The 18777-nt window shown below is 40.8% G+C and overlaps 1 protein-coding gene across 1 annotated transcript in view; it reads right to left on the reverse strand.

The window, feature by feature from the left end:
* LOC307140476 (potassium channel, voltage gated eag related subfamily H, member 7) overlaps positions 1-18777 on the reverse strand; it is a gene marked incomplete at its 5' end in the record, with an annotated part of 95924 nt that overhangs the window by 7564 nt on the left and 69583 nt on the right. Inside the window, 7 exons of the mRNA XM_079840034.1 lie at positions 909-1100; positions 1527-1632; positions 5812-6017; positions 13172-13415; positions 14440-14639; positions 15763-16162; positions 16478-16903. Coding sequence (XP_079696160.1) covers positions 909-1100; positions 1527-1632; positions 5812-6017; positions 13172-13415; positions 14440-14639; positions 15763-16162; positions 16478-16903 — 1774 coding nt within the window. The remainder of the gene's footprint in view (positions 1-908; positions 1101-1526; positions 1633-5811; positions 6018-13171; positions 13416-14439; positions 14640-15762; positions 16163-16477; positions 16904-18777) is intronic.

Raw genomic sequence — 18777 nt, forward strand, 5'->3', positions numbered from 1 at the left:
AAACAGTCACAGTAATAACAGCAGTCGTCTGTATTCTTGCACTGCTACAAACCAGCTTCGAGCTTCAGCTTTATTTTGAAATATGATCATATTCTCTGGCTAAATATTTTAGAACACATCGCCTTAATGTTTCCATGGTGACGCGTCATGTTTCTCACATGACACACACCAGCCGCAATAGCGCTGACAGCTCAGCTGTATCGGGTTTATTTCGTTTTTTCTTTTTATTCAAAATATTCACAAACTTCTTAACTGTGTCACGAACTATCTGATGTTCAAATGTGTGAGTGAATGTGTGTTAGTTGATCTATAAAGCGCAATGGGCGGCGCCATGTTAGTTTGCGCCTCAGAATCGGATCTGTCAGATTTACAACACTTGAGTTCATTCTCGTCTCACGAAATACATGAAAGTAAGTGACCAGTGAACTGGAAGAAGAATAGAGTAAACTATATAGTTACTATATAATGTGCATTTATCTGATGTGAATAAAACACGTAACGTTAGTCAAATTATAACCGTCTGAAAGGATTGTCATTGCCGCTTTCATAGACATCAGTGTGTGTTTTTTGCTAGTAGCCTACTTATGAACATTTAAATGTCTGAAACCTGAAATAAACATGATGTCGTTGAAAACACTGAATAGTTGTCATGAGTTGTGATGTGACCAGCGCTGAGCGTCTGTCTCTGGCTCAGCCAAAGCGCGAAAGCACGTTTGAATTTTGGCACCGAAATGAGGAACCGAAATCTGCGTTCTGATTCGGTCCGGTACATACCGGTTATATAAGTACCGGTGCCATATTGGAACCGGATTTCGGTACCCAACCCTAATTATAAGGCATTGTAAACATCTTAATGACGTGTTTTTTTTACAGTAGGACACCCTTATGAATGAGTACGTATGTTATACCTTTATGAAACAGATTGTTTTCAACACAATCTTTACTGTATGTGTCAGGAATGGTGTTCAGGTTGTAAGGAAAGGATTGACCCAAACTCAAAGGCCTTGCTGTCTCTTCCTCACCCTCCTCCTCCTCCTCTCCCGGCAATGTGTGCACCTCTTGATCTCTTCCCCTTTCCCTGTCTGTCCCGCTCGGAGAACCTGAGGGAACACAATTATCCTCACATAATTACACAGTAATTCACGGTGTTCTCACAGTCACTTCCAGATTGCACCTTGAACAAAGAAAAAAAGAAAGCGAGGAATGTACCAGGCAGAGACAAAGAGTGAGAGATATGACTCAGACAAATAATCCAAACACCAGGTTAAACAGGGACGGGGGATAAAACAGCTCTTGACCGTTCAGGTAAAATCTGGCACGTTGCAACTACACAATAACAAACATCTGTCTGTGGCCAACAATTACCATGGCAACAGCTTGAAACCCAGCGGGAGCGAAAAGAGATGGGTGGAAAGAGGAGGGGAGGTGACAGGGGGAAGGGAAACAAAGGAGGGACCGAAAAAGGAGAGAATAATGGAGGAGAGGAAGACAGAAATGTGAGCAGAACATAAGGAGAAGGTCCTGACCTGAGGAGTGGTTCCTCTTAAAGCAGGGTTTCGTCCTGACGTCAGGGTCCTCAGTGTCTGAGTCACTCGCGGCTGTGTAAAGGTTCCTCTGAGGAGCCGTGGCGCCCTGCCACACACAAGACATGACATCACATTAGGAAAAGCATTAAAAGCATTTAACTTTATTTACTGCGGCAACATTAGTAAGGGGAAACGGATTGGCTTTCTTCTGACGAAGAGAACTTTTCTGAAGAATTTTCTGGCTATTTTTTAAATATAATGACAGAATTGCAAAATGACACAAAATAGCATCATCAAAGTAATTAATACAGCTCATGCCAAGAGGAACTGTCATATTATTTAAGACAGCATGATAGAAAAAAACTAAACAAATGGAATCATTCTTGTGCTGCGTGTGCTTACAAGCTGGTGTGAGAATGTGCTGTCTGTGTTTAATTTTATTCATACAACAAAAGTATTGTGTCTTTATAGAAATCTTAAAATATGTATTAAAGTTACATAAACATTTAATGAACTATATGCCTTTCACATATTTCTACACTAATATAAAACTATACTGTCAGTACACCATAGTTATACAAATGAAGATCAATGCATTTCCATTCAAAGGGATGGAAACAGATAGGAAAAACATTAGGCTTAAAGGGTAACTAAACCCCTGTTCACAGCCTAACTCCACCCACTGGCAATATTTGAAAAATGCTGGAAAAGTGGGCAGAGCCCAGCGGAGACGAACCGAGGGCGGGGCTGAGCGTGCACCTGAGACCCGCAGTGACGGATTGATTGACAGCTGTCTCAACTTCCGACGATGCTAGCGAAGCAGCAGCGCAAGAGAGAGTGAAACCACTGACCTAATCTATGAACAGTCAAATCCTATACTGAATGCTACTAAAAATAGATCAGATAGATGTGATGTATTTTTATTCAAATTAACTGAATCAATGGGCAGTGCAGGACCAACCTATTAGCTTATTATAAAGAGATTTCCTCAAATAAAGTTAGACTATATACACCAGCACGTTACGGTATTGTTGTTTGTTCCCACGGCAGCCACTTGAGTGTCATGGTTTGAAAGTGTGTCTCATGTATGAAAAGTATCTGTATCAGCTATAAAACATGAACTCAAAAAGAAAACATCTTTAACGTAATACAAGCAGCCAATCAAAATAAGAGTTTCAGAGAAGGCAAGCAGCCAATAGCAATTGTCAACACATAGGTTTGGACCCTTCCCCCTATCAAAACTGACTCGTGTTGGGCGTTTTTTAATTGGATTGTGTGGGTAAAAATTTTGGGTTTGGGCAGGTGGACAAAATTTGGGATGGTTTGGGTTCAGTTCGGCGGTTTTCAAAAGTCTATGTTATAGTCTAATTTGTCAATAAACAAAACAAGTGTGCATGTACTCCATAAAATCAGTCATCATGACACGCACAGGCCCACGCAAGGTCAGCTGCCGTTAGTGTTGTCGTCACAGACGAGCACGCACTTTTAGCCAATCAGCAGGCAGATGTGATAATTCATTACTGACATGTTAGCACGATAACTTGTAGCTGTATATTCAAGTGACTGCTATGCCGAAGTGGCATTTATAAGTAGTAGGATATCTACAGTAAAGAGTAGGAGAGTGACCCAGCTCTCAAAACATGGATTGCACCTGTGTAGGAAATATAGTAAATATAACTAACTCTGAGAGCACAGTTGAATAACTTAATTGAAATCGAATATGGGACTATATGACTCCTGTCCATCATCATGTGCACACTAATTCGTGATATTCGTGATTTAAACCGTTTAGACTGTACTCTATTTGTACCTGACAGCTGCTGAAAGAGATCAGTGTGCCCAGTGCGTTATGTTCTATATGAGCATAAGTACTTAATAAGTATACTACAAAAGAAATATGTACTTCACAAAAGACGTTCTGTCTGAAGTTAAAGTGCAACACAAAGGAAAGCAAATTCTTTTTGTTGTTATTTTTTGTTGTTGGATTACAGTATGTGGATGTACAGGTACAGTACATGAATGACACATTTTGACTGTGGTGCGTACATTAATGCGTGTGAAATGCCTGCTGTTTATGTTGCTTATTCCGATCACTTATATTGGGCACTTTTTGCATTTAAATTGCCTTATTCTTACTGTTGACATGTGTTTTTCCGAGGGTTTAAGTCATTGGTTAATTTCTGATGCTACTAAGTCAACAAAACAGCTTGCGACTCATTTGAGAAACGATTCGTTTAATTGACTCAGAGTCGCCTCTTACTTCTGAGAGACAATAACTTTATATATGGTGCACTTTCAGATTTAAAGCTTTGCAGGATGTTTTCAGTCACTTAGAACTATGTTACAGACTACATGAAAGGTACTTTTCAAAAATCCATAATAGGGGCTTTTTAATGTATTTTCCCTGTTTTGATCCGTTTCCTGGTATTTTTTTTTTTTTCCAATTTAATTGTATCATCATTATTTTGTTTTAAAGAGATCATAATGGTGCTTATCAACCTTGATTGACATGGCAACACAATTCTATCACATTATTTTGGCAGTTAAAGTTTTGGGTGGGTTTTTCTTGGAATGGGCAGGTTTTGGTGAGCTTTTGGGCTGGTAATCCTCGACCCAATCTGGCAACACTGCGCGTGTGCATGAAGATTTCAGCTCGCACGTGCAGAACAGAACTCGCGCTTGTGTGTCAGATCAGCTCGTGTGAGACCTGTCAGATTTCTCCTCGCAACGTGCCGATTTGTGTGCACATCATATTTTTTGTGCTTGAGTTTGGTGCTTGTTATTTCTGCAGGTTTATATTTTATGTGCTAGCTTTGTCACTGTGCTCACACTGCTGTAATTGCTCTTGCACTGTTTTGTCCATTATTTAACGCCATAAAAGGCAACACTTTTGAATCATTGCTTGAATTAGTAAGAATGAGAAATGTGCCCCGAACGCCCCAGGCCCAATTTAACCCCTGAGAATAACAACATAAATCTTATAGCTATTCTTCACAAAATGCTAATTGTAAGGATTCAGAATACTTGGAATATACTGTAGCACAGTGGTTCTCATTTGTCCACAACCACATTCAAAGGCTCCATGACTTATCCAGTTTATTATTTACTTGATAAGGATCTTCAAATTTTTTTGCTCACAATTTCAAAACCCCACGGAATTTTTTACATTGATAACTTTTAATTTTCTTATTTTAAAGCTGCAGTCCGTCACTTTTTTTGGTTAAAAATGATCCAAAATATTTTTGAGCAAGCTTGTAAGAATGTGTTATAATTTGAGTGGTACTGGTAGCTTTCTACGGGAAATTCAACCATGGCGCTGTTCGTCTTTGCGTCATTACGTCATGTCTGTATAGATAAAAGTGAAGTCCGGCTAGTAGGCTATATCGCATGTGAGGATGCTGCAGGTGGCGGATCATTTATAGCCTTTTCACACAGCAGCTGGAATAATTAAACTTGATTGTATTCCAGAAAGTTCCAAATGACAATCATCAGTCAAAAGAAAAAGATTAGACTATAAAGAAATTGAAATCTACAGGTAACGCTAATACACACTAAATACACGTAGTCACGCAATGCTTATGTTGTTAAGATGAACAATTTGAGAACAAAGCATAACAATAATACAAACTCCATTTATTTTAGCACGATTTATTGTAATACTTTTTTTTTTCAAACAAAAGTGGCAGACATGTTACTTTTTCAGATGACATTTTCTAGTGAAAATTCTTATATTGGTCATACTTCCAAAGATGTAGAATCTGTAATTCCGAAGTACAGTATCCACACCGGTGACTGACAGCCACACATACTCCTCAAAACATTAGATTAATTCACGCTGAGGAGCCGTGCCGATGCACAACTCACATAAAGACGATGATTCCACAAATAACTGCAAATGCAGACTTCAAACAGAGATGGCGACAAAGAGGCAAAACGTACGGACTGCAGCTTTAAGTAATCTTGAGGTCCCCTGGTTGAGAACCACTATTGTAGCAACTTTTATCTCATACTTTTTAAAACATGAAAGCCCAAGTGCCAGTACCAATTTAATACTTTGTAAATGAATACTATAATGAAGGACTATCTTCACATGTGATAACTACTGGCCTAATTCCTACTGACATTCATCAAATGATCCAAGTTGCTGATTATTAATTGAATACTTATTTCTGTAATGTTATTCTACACTACTGTTGACCATTATCTCTTCATCTCTCATGTCTTCACCTGTAGGCCAATGTATGTTTCAAAACTGTAAGTACTTAGTAATAGCTTGCTGCTTTACCTTCGTGTTCTCATCACGCAGGTTAAAAGTAAGCTCCAGATTGGACAGGAAGTAGTCAGCGAATTCAGGATACATGTCCAGAACCTCCAGAAGATCCTCTCTGTGGATGGTGTGCAGGTCGCAGTAGCTAAGAGCTCGAACATCTGCGTTGGCTTTCCCTGGCTTGGCGTACAGATGAATCATCTCTCCAAAAATATCATTCTTACCTGAGAGGTAGGCGTACAGTGATTAGAGAAGAGAGGAAAGAGAAAATTGGAAAGCAATGAACAATGAAGGATATAGACAAAGTGTGAGAAGGGGGGAAAGCTAGTTTCCATATTAGAGTATGTAGGCAAATTTCACAGGCATAAAAGGTCCATTGTCTATTGTATGAAGCTCAGCTCACACAGAAGTCACTTTAAAACCATGTAGCTTTATGTCGGATAACGCAATAAATCCGTGTGACCAACAAAATCTGCACAGCAAAATGTTTTGCTTTACATGCAAAATTTCTGATTGCTTGGATTCCTGTTGAAATACCTGGATTTCGCATGTGAGCTTTCGCCTAACAACTATAAATATGACGGCACCTTCTAACTTGATCCTAACTACATACCCATGAAAACAGAACTATTTTTTAATAAGATATTTTCTTTTTATTTAATTTAAATACAACAGAATAAAAAAGGTATTTATGACTTTCTCACAATTCTGACTTTCTGTCATTTTTTCTGTTTGTAACACAATTTTGACTTAGACAGACCCTTTCATCCACAACATTAAGCACCTCTTAAAAAAGATATATATAAAAAAAGACAGAATTGCAAGATGCAAACACAATTTTGAGAAAAAAAATCAGAATTGTTAGATATAAACCCGCTATTTTGAGAAAAAAAAAAATCGAAATTGCAATAAGTTAATTCAAAATGATGAATAGTCTGAATTGCGTGATATAAACTCAGTAACTCATCGCAATTGCCATTTTATTTCGTGGCAGAAACAGACTTTCATTGATTGCAAACTAACTATTTGGGTAAAATGTAACTTGATAAACACTGATGTGAGCACATATTTCTGAAAGCCCCTGCAAGCTTCTTGAGGACATGTGCCAACAGAAAAGTCGAGGCCTGACAGCACATTTCTACAGTAATACACATCAAAGGTCAGACCTGACAAACTAATGACAGCCACCTGGGCAGCGGCCACCTGCCACGCATAAATCTGGCTCAGGGTCGTGGCTAAAGCCATTAGTGCTGTATACTGAACATTAAAGGGGTGGTAAACCACGATTTCACTATTCTAACTTTAGCTAACGTGTAATGTTGCTGCTTGAGCATAAACAACATCTGCAAAGTTACAACGTTCAAAGTTTAAAGCAAAGGGAGATATTTGCTTTTAAAGAAATCAGTTTCTAAGAACTACAGCAAACGGCCAGTAGGCGACTACACACATTCCTCCAGGGTTGGTGACATCAACAGGCTCAATATTTACATAAACCCCTCCTCCGAGAATATTAAATAAGGGGGGGTGAGGCCATTTTGTATCGCGGCGCTGTTGTTGTATAGTTAGGCTGGAGTGTTGTTGCCGCGATGCCAAGGAAACGCTGTTATTTTCATCCGGATTGCAGGTCTGGGGTACTTGCTCTGTTCAGCCTTCCTTGGGACGGGGGTGCGTTGCAGAGCGTTTAACATACACAGCATGTTAAATGCACGTGTGTTTGAGTCAGCGGGGAATCAGGCGGGCGCAGGGCTCCCTGCAGCACATCTAACAGAGGAAAACATCCACCGTCTTCGCGATTTCAATGCCAGATTTGCACAACGTCAGCTGCGTGAAAAAAACACTGCCGGTGCGTGGATGCACGACGCGCGCGCTGCACATTTCACGGAGGACAACACAAACTTCCACAAACTTCGCGAGTTCAATACAGGATTTGCACAACGGCTTGTCCTGAAAGCTGGATTTACAAACAGAAGCTGTTTACGGGCCACAACCTGTAAGTCTGATTTATTTTTCATCGATGTGTTTTCCTGTAATAGGTTGTAGCAAGGAAGTAAACAGATGACAACGCTGTTCTGCAAACCAGTCTGTTAAATGCTCATTCATACTTAACGTTATCCGACGAACACCTAACGTTACAAACACTAACGTTAAAATCTCAACAGCGAACCTGACATTAGTGTAAATGATTCTTTGATTAGAGCTTTTATGTATTGTTTATCTACAGGCATGCTAAACATGGTTCTGTGTGTGATTTGGCTAACTTAGCCAGTGCTTAGTGTTCGTTTTGGGTTAGTTCTTGCGACAGATATTTGGCTATAATCGTTCTAAAAATACAAAAGTTAAAGTGCCATTCAGTAGCGATTATAGATCCGCAGTCTTTACTCTTGAGGACTGAACAGGTTCTGCTCGATCATCTTCACTCAAATGTTCTGGGTCTGATTCGGGCTCATGGTTTTATTGACGCCGTTGTTTCTAATACTGAGTGACCAAAGCACAGCCTCCGGTAAGGGGCGTGACGTTTCCGACAAACGTGCACTAGGCGGTTAGCGAATCACAACACACTGGGCCAGCTAACCAATCTGAGCCCACTGCGTATTTTTGAGGCACTGGCTTCATACAACCCGGAAAGCATCAGACCGTTTTACAAGGAGGGACAGAGCAGTGTAGAATAAAGGTCAAATATATGAAAAATAAGGCAATTTTTTTTAAAACGAAGCATGAACACATGTTACAGTGCACCTCACAAACACAGTCAAGCCTTCAAAAGAATGTGTTTTACCACCCCTTTAAGTATTTGAGGTGAGGCTATAAGCAATATGATATTAGAGTAACAAAGCCCAGGCCAGAGCCAGAATTAGTATAGAGTGATTAAGTGTCCATCTGCAACACTTTCGTAAGACAATAGTTTCTTGCTGAGTTAGTTATTCTTTAACTGAGACCCAAGAATACATACAAAGCAGGAGGTAGCTTCTCTCAGCAAGTTCGTGCAGTGTTCAGCAAGTTTCTGCTGAGTTGCATGTGTATGTTAGTGTGTGTCTCTTTTTCTTCCCCTGGCCTTATTCTGTTAAAGCCAGCTTGCGTAGGAAGAGAGATGGGCCATTTAAATTCGGCTTACCCTGCTCCACCTGCCCGCTGCACCGATGTGGAGACTCTAGGCATATGAGAGCGAGTTTATAAATGTGCCTGTAAATAATGAAACTAGTGCTGTCACTCGGGGCTCTCCGTCACACTAAGTGACACTTCGCAAATTTAATGAACAAGGGAAACATGCACCACGCTGCTGCCACTCTCATTCCCGCATCTTCTTATTTAATTACAACCTTTCTCTCCCTCGTTCTCTCATTTTCCCTAAGCTTTCCTCTATTTCAGTCTCTCTCCATCTATAAAAACATGATGAGCTCATCACAGGAGAGATATCCTTGAATGAAGGACAGCACTTCTTTCATTAAGTCTCTTATTACCTTGTGAGCCTCTGAGCTGTTTATATTAAATTTAGATGAGTGCCATATTGTAAGACAACCCCATTTCCACAGCATTCCAGTAATCTGCTATTTGGACATTGATACTGTACTATACAGTGTATGTATATATATATATATATACATACATACAGTGAGGAAAATAAGTATTTGAACACCCTGCTATTTTGCAAGTTCTCCCACTTAGAAATCATGGAGGGGTCTGAAATTGTCATCGTAGGTGCATGTCCACTGTGAGAGACATAATCTAAAAAATAAAATCCATAAATCACAATGTATGATTTTTTAACTATTTATTTGTATGATACAGCTGCAAATAAGTATTTGAACACCTGAGAAAATCAATGTTAATATTTGGTACAGTAGCCTTTGTTTGCAATTACAGAGGTCAAACGTTTCCTGTAGTTTTTCACCAGGTTTGCACACACTGCAGGAGGGATTTTGGCCCACTCCTCCACACAGATCTTCACTAGATCAGTCAGGTTTCTGGCCTGTCGCTGAGAAACATGGAGTTTGAGCTCCCTCCAAAGATTCTCTATTGGGTTTAGGTCTGGAGACTGGCTAGGCCATGCCAGAACCTTGATTTGCTTCTTACAGAGCCACTCCATGGTTATCCTGGCTGTGTGCTTCGGGTCATTGTCATGTTGGAAGACCCAGCCTCGACCCATCTTCAATGCTCTTACTGAGGTTGTTCCCCAAAATCTCGCAATACATGGCCCCGGTCACCCTCTCCTTAATACAGTGCAGTCGCCCTGTCCCATGTGCAGAAAAACACCCCCAAAGCATGATGCTACCACCCCCATGCTTCACAGTAGGGATGGTGTTCTTGGGATGGTACTCATCATTCTTCTTCCTCCAAACACGTTTAGTGGAATTATGACCAAAAAGTTCTATTTTGGTCTCATCTGACCACATGACTTTCTCCCATGACTCCTCTGGATGATCCAAATGGTCATTGGCAAACTTAAGACGGGCCTGGACATGTGCTGGTTTAAGCAGGGGAATCTTCCGCGCCATGCATGATTTCAAACCATTACGTCTTAGTGTATTAGCGAGATCTTGGATGGAGCCCCAGTCCGAGGGAGATTGACAGTCATGTTTAGCTTCTTCCATTTTCTAATGATTGCTCCAACAGTGGACCTTTTTTCACCAAGCTGCTTGGCAATTTCCCAGAAGCACTTTCCAGCCTTGTGGAGGTGTACAATTTTGTCTCTAGTGTCTTTGGACAGCTCTTTGGTCTTGGCCATGTTAGTAGTTGGATTCTTACTGATTGTATGGGGTGGACAGGTGTCTTTATGCAGCTAACGACCTCAAACAGGTGCATCTAATTTGGAATAATAAATGGAGTGGAGGTGGACATTTTAAAGGCAGACTAACAGGTCTTTGAGGGTCAGAATTTTAGCTGATAGACAGGTGTTCAAATACTTATTTGCAGCTGTATCATACAAATAAATAGTTAAAAAAATCATATATTGTGATTTCTGGATTTTTTTTTTAGATTATGTCTCTCACAGTGGACATGCACCTACGATGACAATTTCAGACCCCTCCATGATTTCCAAGTGGGAGAACTTGCAAAATAGCAGGGTGTTCAAATACTTATTTTCCTCACTGTATATATATATATATATAGCAATTACTTTCTTACTTCCTGTTTAGAAGGCCAGCCTTTTAGATGTGAAGTCAACAGCATTTTTATCTTTTAATCTTTTTTGGATTTGACTGGAGGGTAGGGGATGAATGACTTCGGATTTTACATTTAATGTGATAAAGTCGAGTCGATGTCAACTAGTCGCTGACGACGTCATTAATGAACAAATAAACCTGGAACTCGAGCTGAGACTCAAACGTGGGTTGCCTTGTGCACATTTATGGCATATATGACACAGTGCTGCCTGCAAGGCTATTGCTCCTACATAACAGCTTATTTTTATCAGTTCTTTTGTCTTTGGGTCATGATATTTCTCACAGATTTCTGCTTGTTCAAAATCAGATACAGATAAAGTAGCACAGTAAAGATTACATTTATATGAATGCATTAGTGAGAGAGTGATTGCGTCATTCTACCTGGCAGATTCTAATAGTGAAGCTGTGGGTTTTAGTTGCTAAGAAATATATGCTAGAATTGTTTTGTTTCTAGGCTATTTTATTGATAAATCACAGAACAATACATTTCGATGCTACTGAATGTTTCTGTGTGTGCGCGATATGCAGGTGATGTATGCGCGACCATGTGTTTACCAAGATTAACTTACCTGTACAATAAACTGTGCAAAACGTGCATTAAACCAATTTTGAGCATCCAGATGGTTGAATCAAACATATCTTGCCAGGCCCGATACATTAACTGTAATTATGAGCCCGAGCCCGATTTAAACCTGACCATTTTTTAATACGTGGGCGTTCTGAGAACAAGCCTGTAATGAGCGAAGCGGACGGGTGTGACGCTCAGCTCAATAATCCGCCCTATGCAGGCGCGCGCTAATGAAGCGTTCACTGGTAAAACAACGCTCGCTCAAATCCCTCAGACATGACATGCATCTGTACTGTACCCTACTATAGGCCTACTTGTTGTAGCCATTAAACAATGTATTTTGTTTAATATTTATGTTTAAATATTATAATGTTATTTTTAAATTTCATCTGATTATGAAAAGTGCAAAGATGCGAGTGGGTTAGAAATTATATTGGTGGTTATTATATTTTGTTTAATATTAAGTTTCGTTTTGTATGAAGCCCTTCTTTAAAATGAATTTCGTTTTGTATAAATTGTCTCTTAATTTTAATCAAGGTTTCGTCAGCCAATTGCATGGATTTAATAAATAACAAGCAATTTAGAGTAATAGCAGATTATAACGGTGAGATGAAGTTGCGCGGGAGCGATCACTTGCATTGCACATGAGCTGGTGTGCGTCTCATAAATAAACGAAACTCAGAAGGCTACTTGCCTCACAGACATGAGAAATATGTGTATAGAAAGCTTGAAATGTCTACTTTTCTTTAACTTCTAGTAAAGAAAAAAAAGAGACTAGTTAAGCAATGCGCAGTGTTAACGCGAGCAGCTCATGACTGGCGTCTCGGAGCGTTTCTGAATGCTGCGCTTCATCATTGCGTGTGCTGTGAGTTTAACACGCATTTTTAGACTAATCCTGACTTGTGCAACTTTGTACACATTTGTTTCTTAGTTGTAGTAGGCCTATTACTTTGCTAAATATATATATATATTATTTCTGATTATGGCATAGCTTTCTGCCCACCCAATTAGGCTAATAAAGTAATGAATAAAAAAAAACACAAACGATCAAGGGCCCGGCCGGACCCGGTCCGAGGATAGTGCCGGGTTCGGGTCAAGTTCGGGCTCGGGCTCGGGCAGGGAACCTAAACTCTAATGGAAATGGAGAGTAAAAGTGGACTTCAAGGATTTCTTATCCTGTTGCACCCTCTATAGGCCATGATCAGCGACTGGTCGACGTCAAGCTTAAAGCGTCATGGCAGAGTATTAAAGTCGATTAGTCTGTGCAACTCCTACTGGAGGGTGATATATGGTAGACTATGATATACTACATTTTTCTTCATGTGTAGCCTTGGTTACACCAAAAAAGCAATTCCAGAGAGGTTTTGATGAAAGATTATACAAGCATTTTTAGAACACAATGCACCAAGGTCATTTATTGTGTGGTGGAAAAGCATAATGGTTAAAAAGATCTGGCCTGGCAACCAAAGGACTACAGGTTTGACTCTTAACAAGGGGGATGGTGACACAGTGTGAAAGTCATGGAACAAACTACATTTTAAATATAGATTCTAATCACAGTAAGATGACATCACCATGACGTTTTGGTGGTTTTAATAGCAGGCTTACAGGCTTATAGTAAAGGTTTGTTTAATTGTTCATTACTCACCCAGGATAGCCACCACTATGTCGTCTCTCAGAATCTCAATGGATCCCCTGGCAAGAAAGTAGAGGGCTGTGAGAACGTCCCCACAATGCACCAGCGTGTCACCTGGTGGGGCATGGGTGGTCTTAAAGCGCATCGCCAGTGCCCGCAGGCATCCTTTGGTTGCTCCGCGGAACGCCTTGCAACTCTCTAGCAAACTTGTATTCAGATGAAGACAGATATCAGCCTGTAGGCACTCTGGAAAGCCCTTCAGTACCTGCAGAGATGGGAAAAGAGAGAAAAGGACAGAAAGAGTGTTCCCAATGGAGAAGAGGAGAAGGAGGGCAGAATGATTGCCGGTTTTTAAGAGCTTTGCGTTAGAGCTCAGATTATACAATGCTAATATAGCCCTGTCTCCCTGAACTGCAAATACATAAAAGATGAAGCAAAGCATGAATGCATCTGAGACCCTTTGTTTCTGCTGCATTACATCGTGTTTGCCTTTTATTTGCCTTTTTTTTCATATAAAAAGATATACGCCACAATAAGCAGAGGAAATTGCAACCGCCACTTAAGGTTTCTCCCTATTTTTCTGATTCATCTAAAAAACAAACAAAAAAAAAACTTGGATTTGGGATCTCAGAGAGGAAACAACAAAGACTCTCATGGAAATATATTAATCTGCAGTAACTATCAATCTGACTGACTAACTAAATGCCTAATAAAACAGGAAATGTCAATATGAACTAGGACCATTAAAGTGTAACTGATTTAATTGAAGGAAAATAATTGAAATAGAAAGGATGAGTCACAGTACCCAAGGCCATTAGCTTTATGAATAGAGTTTTTGATTTTAACATCAGTCTTTAAATGGACCAAACTTAAATTACTTTAATTGGCTATAACACTTAAGACTACGCTTACCTCATAAAGCGGTATGTATAACCAACACTGCTCAAGGTTATGCACCGTTTAAAACCAACTGTATGCTTCAATAAAATATACAGACATTATGGAAAACATTAAGATAAAATGACTGCAGCTTTTTTGATAAAAAGCAAACATTACTCTATACCTCCTGCTCACCAGGGTGTTGAAGGCAGTCCATTTGAGTGCGTATAAGAAAGAGAATGCATATCAGATCACTGCGTAGACACATGAACACATTTGACATTAATACTGTGTGATTGAGAAACATATGGCTAGATAGCTAACACACTGACATCAATGCAGGCCTTCATTCAATGACAGAAATTCATATTTAGTGAAAAAAAAAAAAGCCTGGCTCGTACCATGTTCATGTCGATGCCATTGGTGTATGTCCACGCATGTTGGAAGTACTCCTCCAGTCTTTGTCTCAGCGGGTTAGGGATCTGGTGGAAGCGAATGAATTCTTTGACCCGAAGCATCTGCAGATGGTACCGAGCTGTTCCAGAGTACAGTCGCTGAATTATAGCAGACACATTCCCAAAGATACTGGCATACATAAGAGCTAAAATACAAAGGGAGAAGGCAAAGGTCAGGATTCAAGTCATGTATAAAATCAAGACAAGATTGTTCTTTTGTTGATGTTTTTGAAAGTCTCTTATGCTCACCAAGGCTGCATTTATTTGATCAAAAATACATTAAAACGAATAATGTGAAAGTTTTATCACAATTTAAAATTGTTATACATGTTAAAATATTTAATATACTGTAATATATTTCTGTTATGGCAATGGTGATGTCATTACTCGTCTTCAGTGTCACATGATCCTTTAAAATCAATCTAATATGCTAAAGGAAACCTTTGTTTTTATTATCAATGTTGAAAAAAGTTGTGTATAATTTTTTTCAGGATTCTTTGATTAATAGAAAGTTCAAAAGATCAGCATTTATCTCAAATAGAAAGCTTTTGTAACATTATACACTATCGTTCAAAAGTTTGGGCTTAGTAAGATTTTGAAATCTTAAAATTGTTTTTTTTTGGAAAGAAATGAATACTTTTATTCAGCAAGGATGCATTAAATTGATCAAAAGTGGCAGTAAATACATTTATAATGTTAAAAAAGCTATCAAAGAATCCTGAAACCATTTATTTTTACACATTGATAATAATACTTCCCTCAAAGATGGCAATATCCGAAATCCTTGTGGGGACATTTTTTGGTCCCCATGAGGAAAACAGCTTATAAAATCACACTAAGTGATGTTTTTTTGAAAATGTAAAAAAATGCAGAAAGTTTTCTGTGATGGGTAGGTTTAGGGGGTGAATGTGATTTCACCAAGTTCAACATGTTTCTGGATCAACATCTGTGTTGATCCTGGAAGAACGTTCCAATCAACCAATCAGATTTGAGGGACAAGTTTACAGTTTATGCCAAGTTTAGGCTTACAACCAGGGTTAGGTGCTTCTACATCAGTGTTATTCACATATAATTTCCCTTTGATTTTAGGGATAAATTATGGGTAGGGTTAGGTTTCGGGGCAGGCATAGGGTTAGGACAAAATTTTCTGACAGAAATATATTGATCCAGGAACATATCTTACTTGGCAAAATCACGGTGACCTTTGCTGTACTAGTGATTTTGATGGCACAAGTAAAATTTTAAAGGTGCAAACATATTGATACCCACAGCCAATGAGCATGACACAGATGGAGAAGATCTTCTCTGAGTTGGTATTTGGCGACACATTTCCAAAGCCCACGCTGGTCAGACTGCTGAATGTGAAATACAGTGCTGTCACATACTTGTCCCTGATTGAGGGGCCTGAGGAGCGGTCACTGACGTTGTACTGCTTGCCGATGGACATGCCCAGATTATCCAACCAGCCAATTGTGTGCGCCAGATAGGGCCTCTCCACATTCCCGATTGCATACCATATGCAAGCCAACCAATGAGCAATCAGCGCAAATATACACATGAGGAGCATGAGGACAGCCGCACCATACTCTGAGTAACGATCCAGCTTCCGTGCCACACGGACCAATCGGAGAAGTCTGGCAGTCTTCAGTAGGCCAATCAGAGTCGTTGTCTGAACGAGAGAGTGAAAAGCAAACATACATTCATGCTTACATAATGTAAATAATGTATTTAGATAAAAATACAAAATATTTATTGCAAAGAAAGCTAAAACAGCCTGTCATACAATCATATTTCTATCCAGATTCTGTTGGTGTATTTTATATTTAAAATTGTTATATTTTTACATTTTCACCATGAGGGTGTTGGGTTTGTTAAAATCCAAAAGTGTGAACAATATGAATAGCATGAAAAGACATTCATTGTAAATTATAGAACAATTAAAATAAATCAAACCACGCATACATTTGCATATACATATGCTCACCTCTTCTGATCCTGCCTCAAATATGAGCAGGTCAAAGGGTATGGCTGCCACCATGTCTATGAAGAACCACCCCTTGAAGTAATGCACAGCTATCTTAGCCGGATGACTGACCACCTCCTCGTTGGCGTTGACGTACGTAGTCCGGAAATTAATAAGTATGTCTACAATAAACATTATGTCCACTATGAGGTCCACCACGTTGAGAGGACTGCAGGAATAACCACACTCACGTCTCCTCTCCTCCTCCAGGTCATTGAGCAGGAAGGCCGCACTGTAGGGTGTGAAAATAGCGGTGTAGATGACTAGCAGCAGAATCAGCCAATCCCAGACTGCCTTAAAGGGGCTGTAGTGTAGAATGGTGAACTTGTTGATGCGTGGTGTCTGAAGCTTATACTCTGGAAGCACGTCGGCGCCTAGCGACAACACCTGAAGCATAGAGGTGTGGTTATTATGACAACAACAGTGCTTTTATAATTTGCAAATATTAACAGCAATATCAGAAGCTGCTAAATCAGAGGCTGAAAACAACACAGTGACTCATGTAGGAAATATACACATTTTACAGTGTCGAATGTGAAGATTATTTGTCTTAATTGGATTCAGTTACAGTATTCATGATGTTAATAATCATATTTTTAAATGGGAAATTATATCATTAGTATGCCAATTTGTCATGTTTATGGATTTTAGAATGTCTTAAAATTTGGTATAGCATACTTTTACTTAAATGACAACATGCATCCAAGCTAAAGTTTTTGCAGTTTATGCAAACCCCGTTGAGCATCCAGGATGATTTGAAAATGACCCAAAGAGCAACTTGTTATTCAGTTTAAGCCAGGTTTTCTTTTTTTTAACCTAAAACATATTTTTTTTAACTGAAACATTCTGTTGTTCCCTTTCAGTCGGTCACGTTCGACGTACGTCGGAACTGACCGACGAATTGGGATCTGATCTCAGAGACCAATCTACTTTGAGTGTATTAAAAACGAGCCAATGGAGATTGGCATGCGATCCACGCATTCCACGCACCGCCCCGCAGCGCGGGTATAAATAAGGAAGTGGAATGCTTGATCATTGCTTTTCTACTTCGGAGCCGAACAGCGAATGTTTCCTGTTTCCTGTTTCTACGAAGAGTGTTTGACGAGTCTCGTGAGAGGATCTGCTTCCAGTGCGGGTGTGACAGCGCGTCAGCGAGTGCCGCTTCAGACGGAGATCAGCTGTTGGTTCGCTGGGCGTTTCCTATTTCTGAGTGCACACACAGGCTTGCACCTTTGTACTGTGTGGTGCCGCGGTCATCTCCCTGAGTGCTTCAGCACGTAAAAGAGCAGTTTCCTTTCTAAAAGAGCAACACGGTTTGACCCTGCGTCTTTTTCAAGATGTCATTCAAACCGTGTGTTTCTGGATGCGGTCGATATCTGTCCCCAGCTGACGGTCACGTTCGTTGTCTCACGTGTTTGGGCGTTCAGCACGCTGAGGCTGCGTTCGTGAATGACTCATGTTCCCATTGCGGGAACATGACCATCGCAGTTTTACGGTCCAGACTCCATTACCTCGAAAGAGGCGGAGCACCATTGCGCATCCCCCGATCTAGTGGTCCTCCCCCTGCAAAGCAGAGGGCTGCTACTTTGGCTGATGGCCTTGGTGGGGACCTGAGGGTTACTGTGAGGGCTTCCCCGACGGGTCAAATGGCTCCTCGGGCCCCTCCCCCCTCCGCTGCGCCGGTGGAGCTTCCAGAAGAGCGCGCTGGCCTCCCCCGGGAGGTCCCAGGCGTTTCTTTTGAGGCTCCGGCTGAGGACATGCTGTCGATTGCAGCATCGGGGGACGAGCTAATGGGCTCTGAGGATGAAGATTCGGCTGCGCTGCCCCCTTCGGGTGTGACAGCGTTGCCCGAGTCCGACCCAGAGCTTACGGCTATGCTTTCCCGGGCCGCCGCGAGTGTCGGGCTCGAGTGGAACCCTCCACCGTGTCCCGAACCCTCGCGGTTGGACGATTGGTTTCTCGGGACGGCCCGTGCTGGTTCTCAGCGCCCCGCCCCGGTTCCTTTCTTCCCGGAAGTGCATCAGGAGATCACGAAATCGTGGGTAGCGCCTTACAACGCTCGCTCACGGTCGACTGACTCCTCCGTCCTCACTACTCTCGATGGTGGTGCGGCTAAGGGCTACGTGGGAATCCCCCCAGTCGAGCGGTCTGTGGCGATGCAACTGTGTCCCAAGACCGCTGCGGACTGGCGGGGTGCCCCGCATCTCCCCTCCCGGGCGTGTAAGTTCTCGTCCGGTCTCACGGGCAGGGCTTACACCGCC

Source organism: Gobio gobio, assembly GCF_949357685.1.
Source record: "Gobio gobio genome assembly, chromosome: 17".
Classification (NCBI taxonomy): Eukaryota; Metazoa; Chordata; class Actinopteri; order Cypriniformes; family Gobionidae; genus Gobio; species Gobio gobio.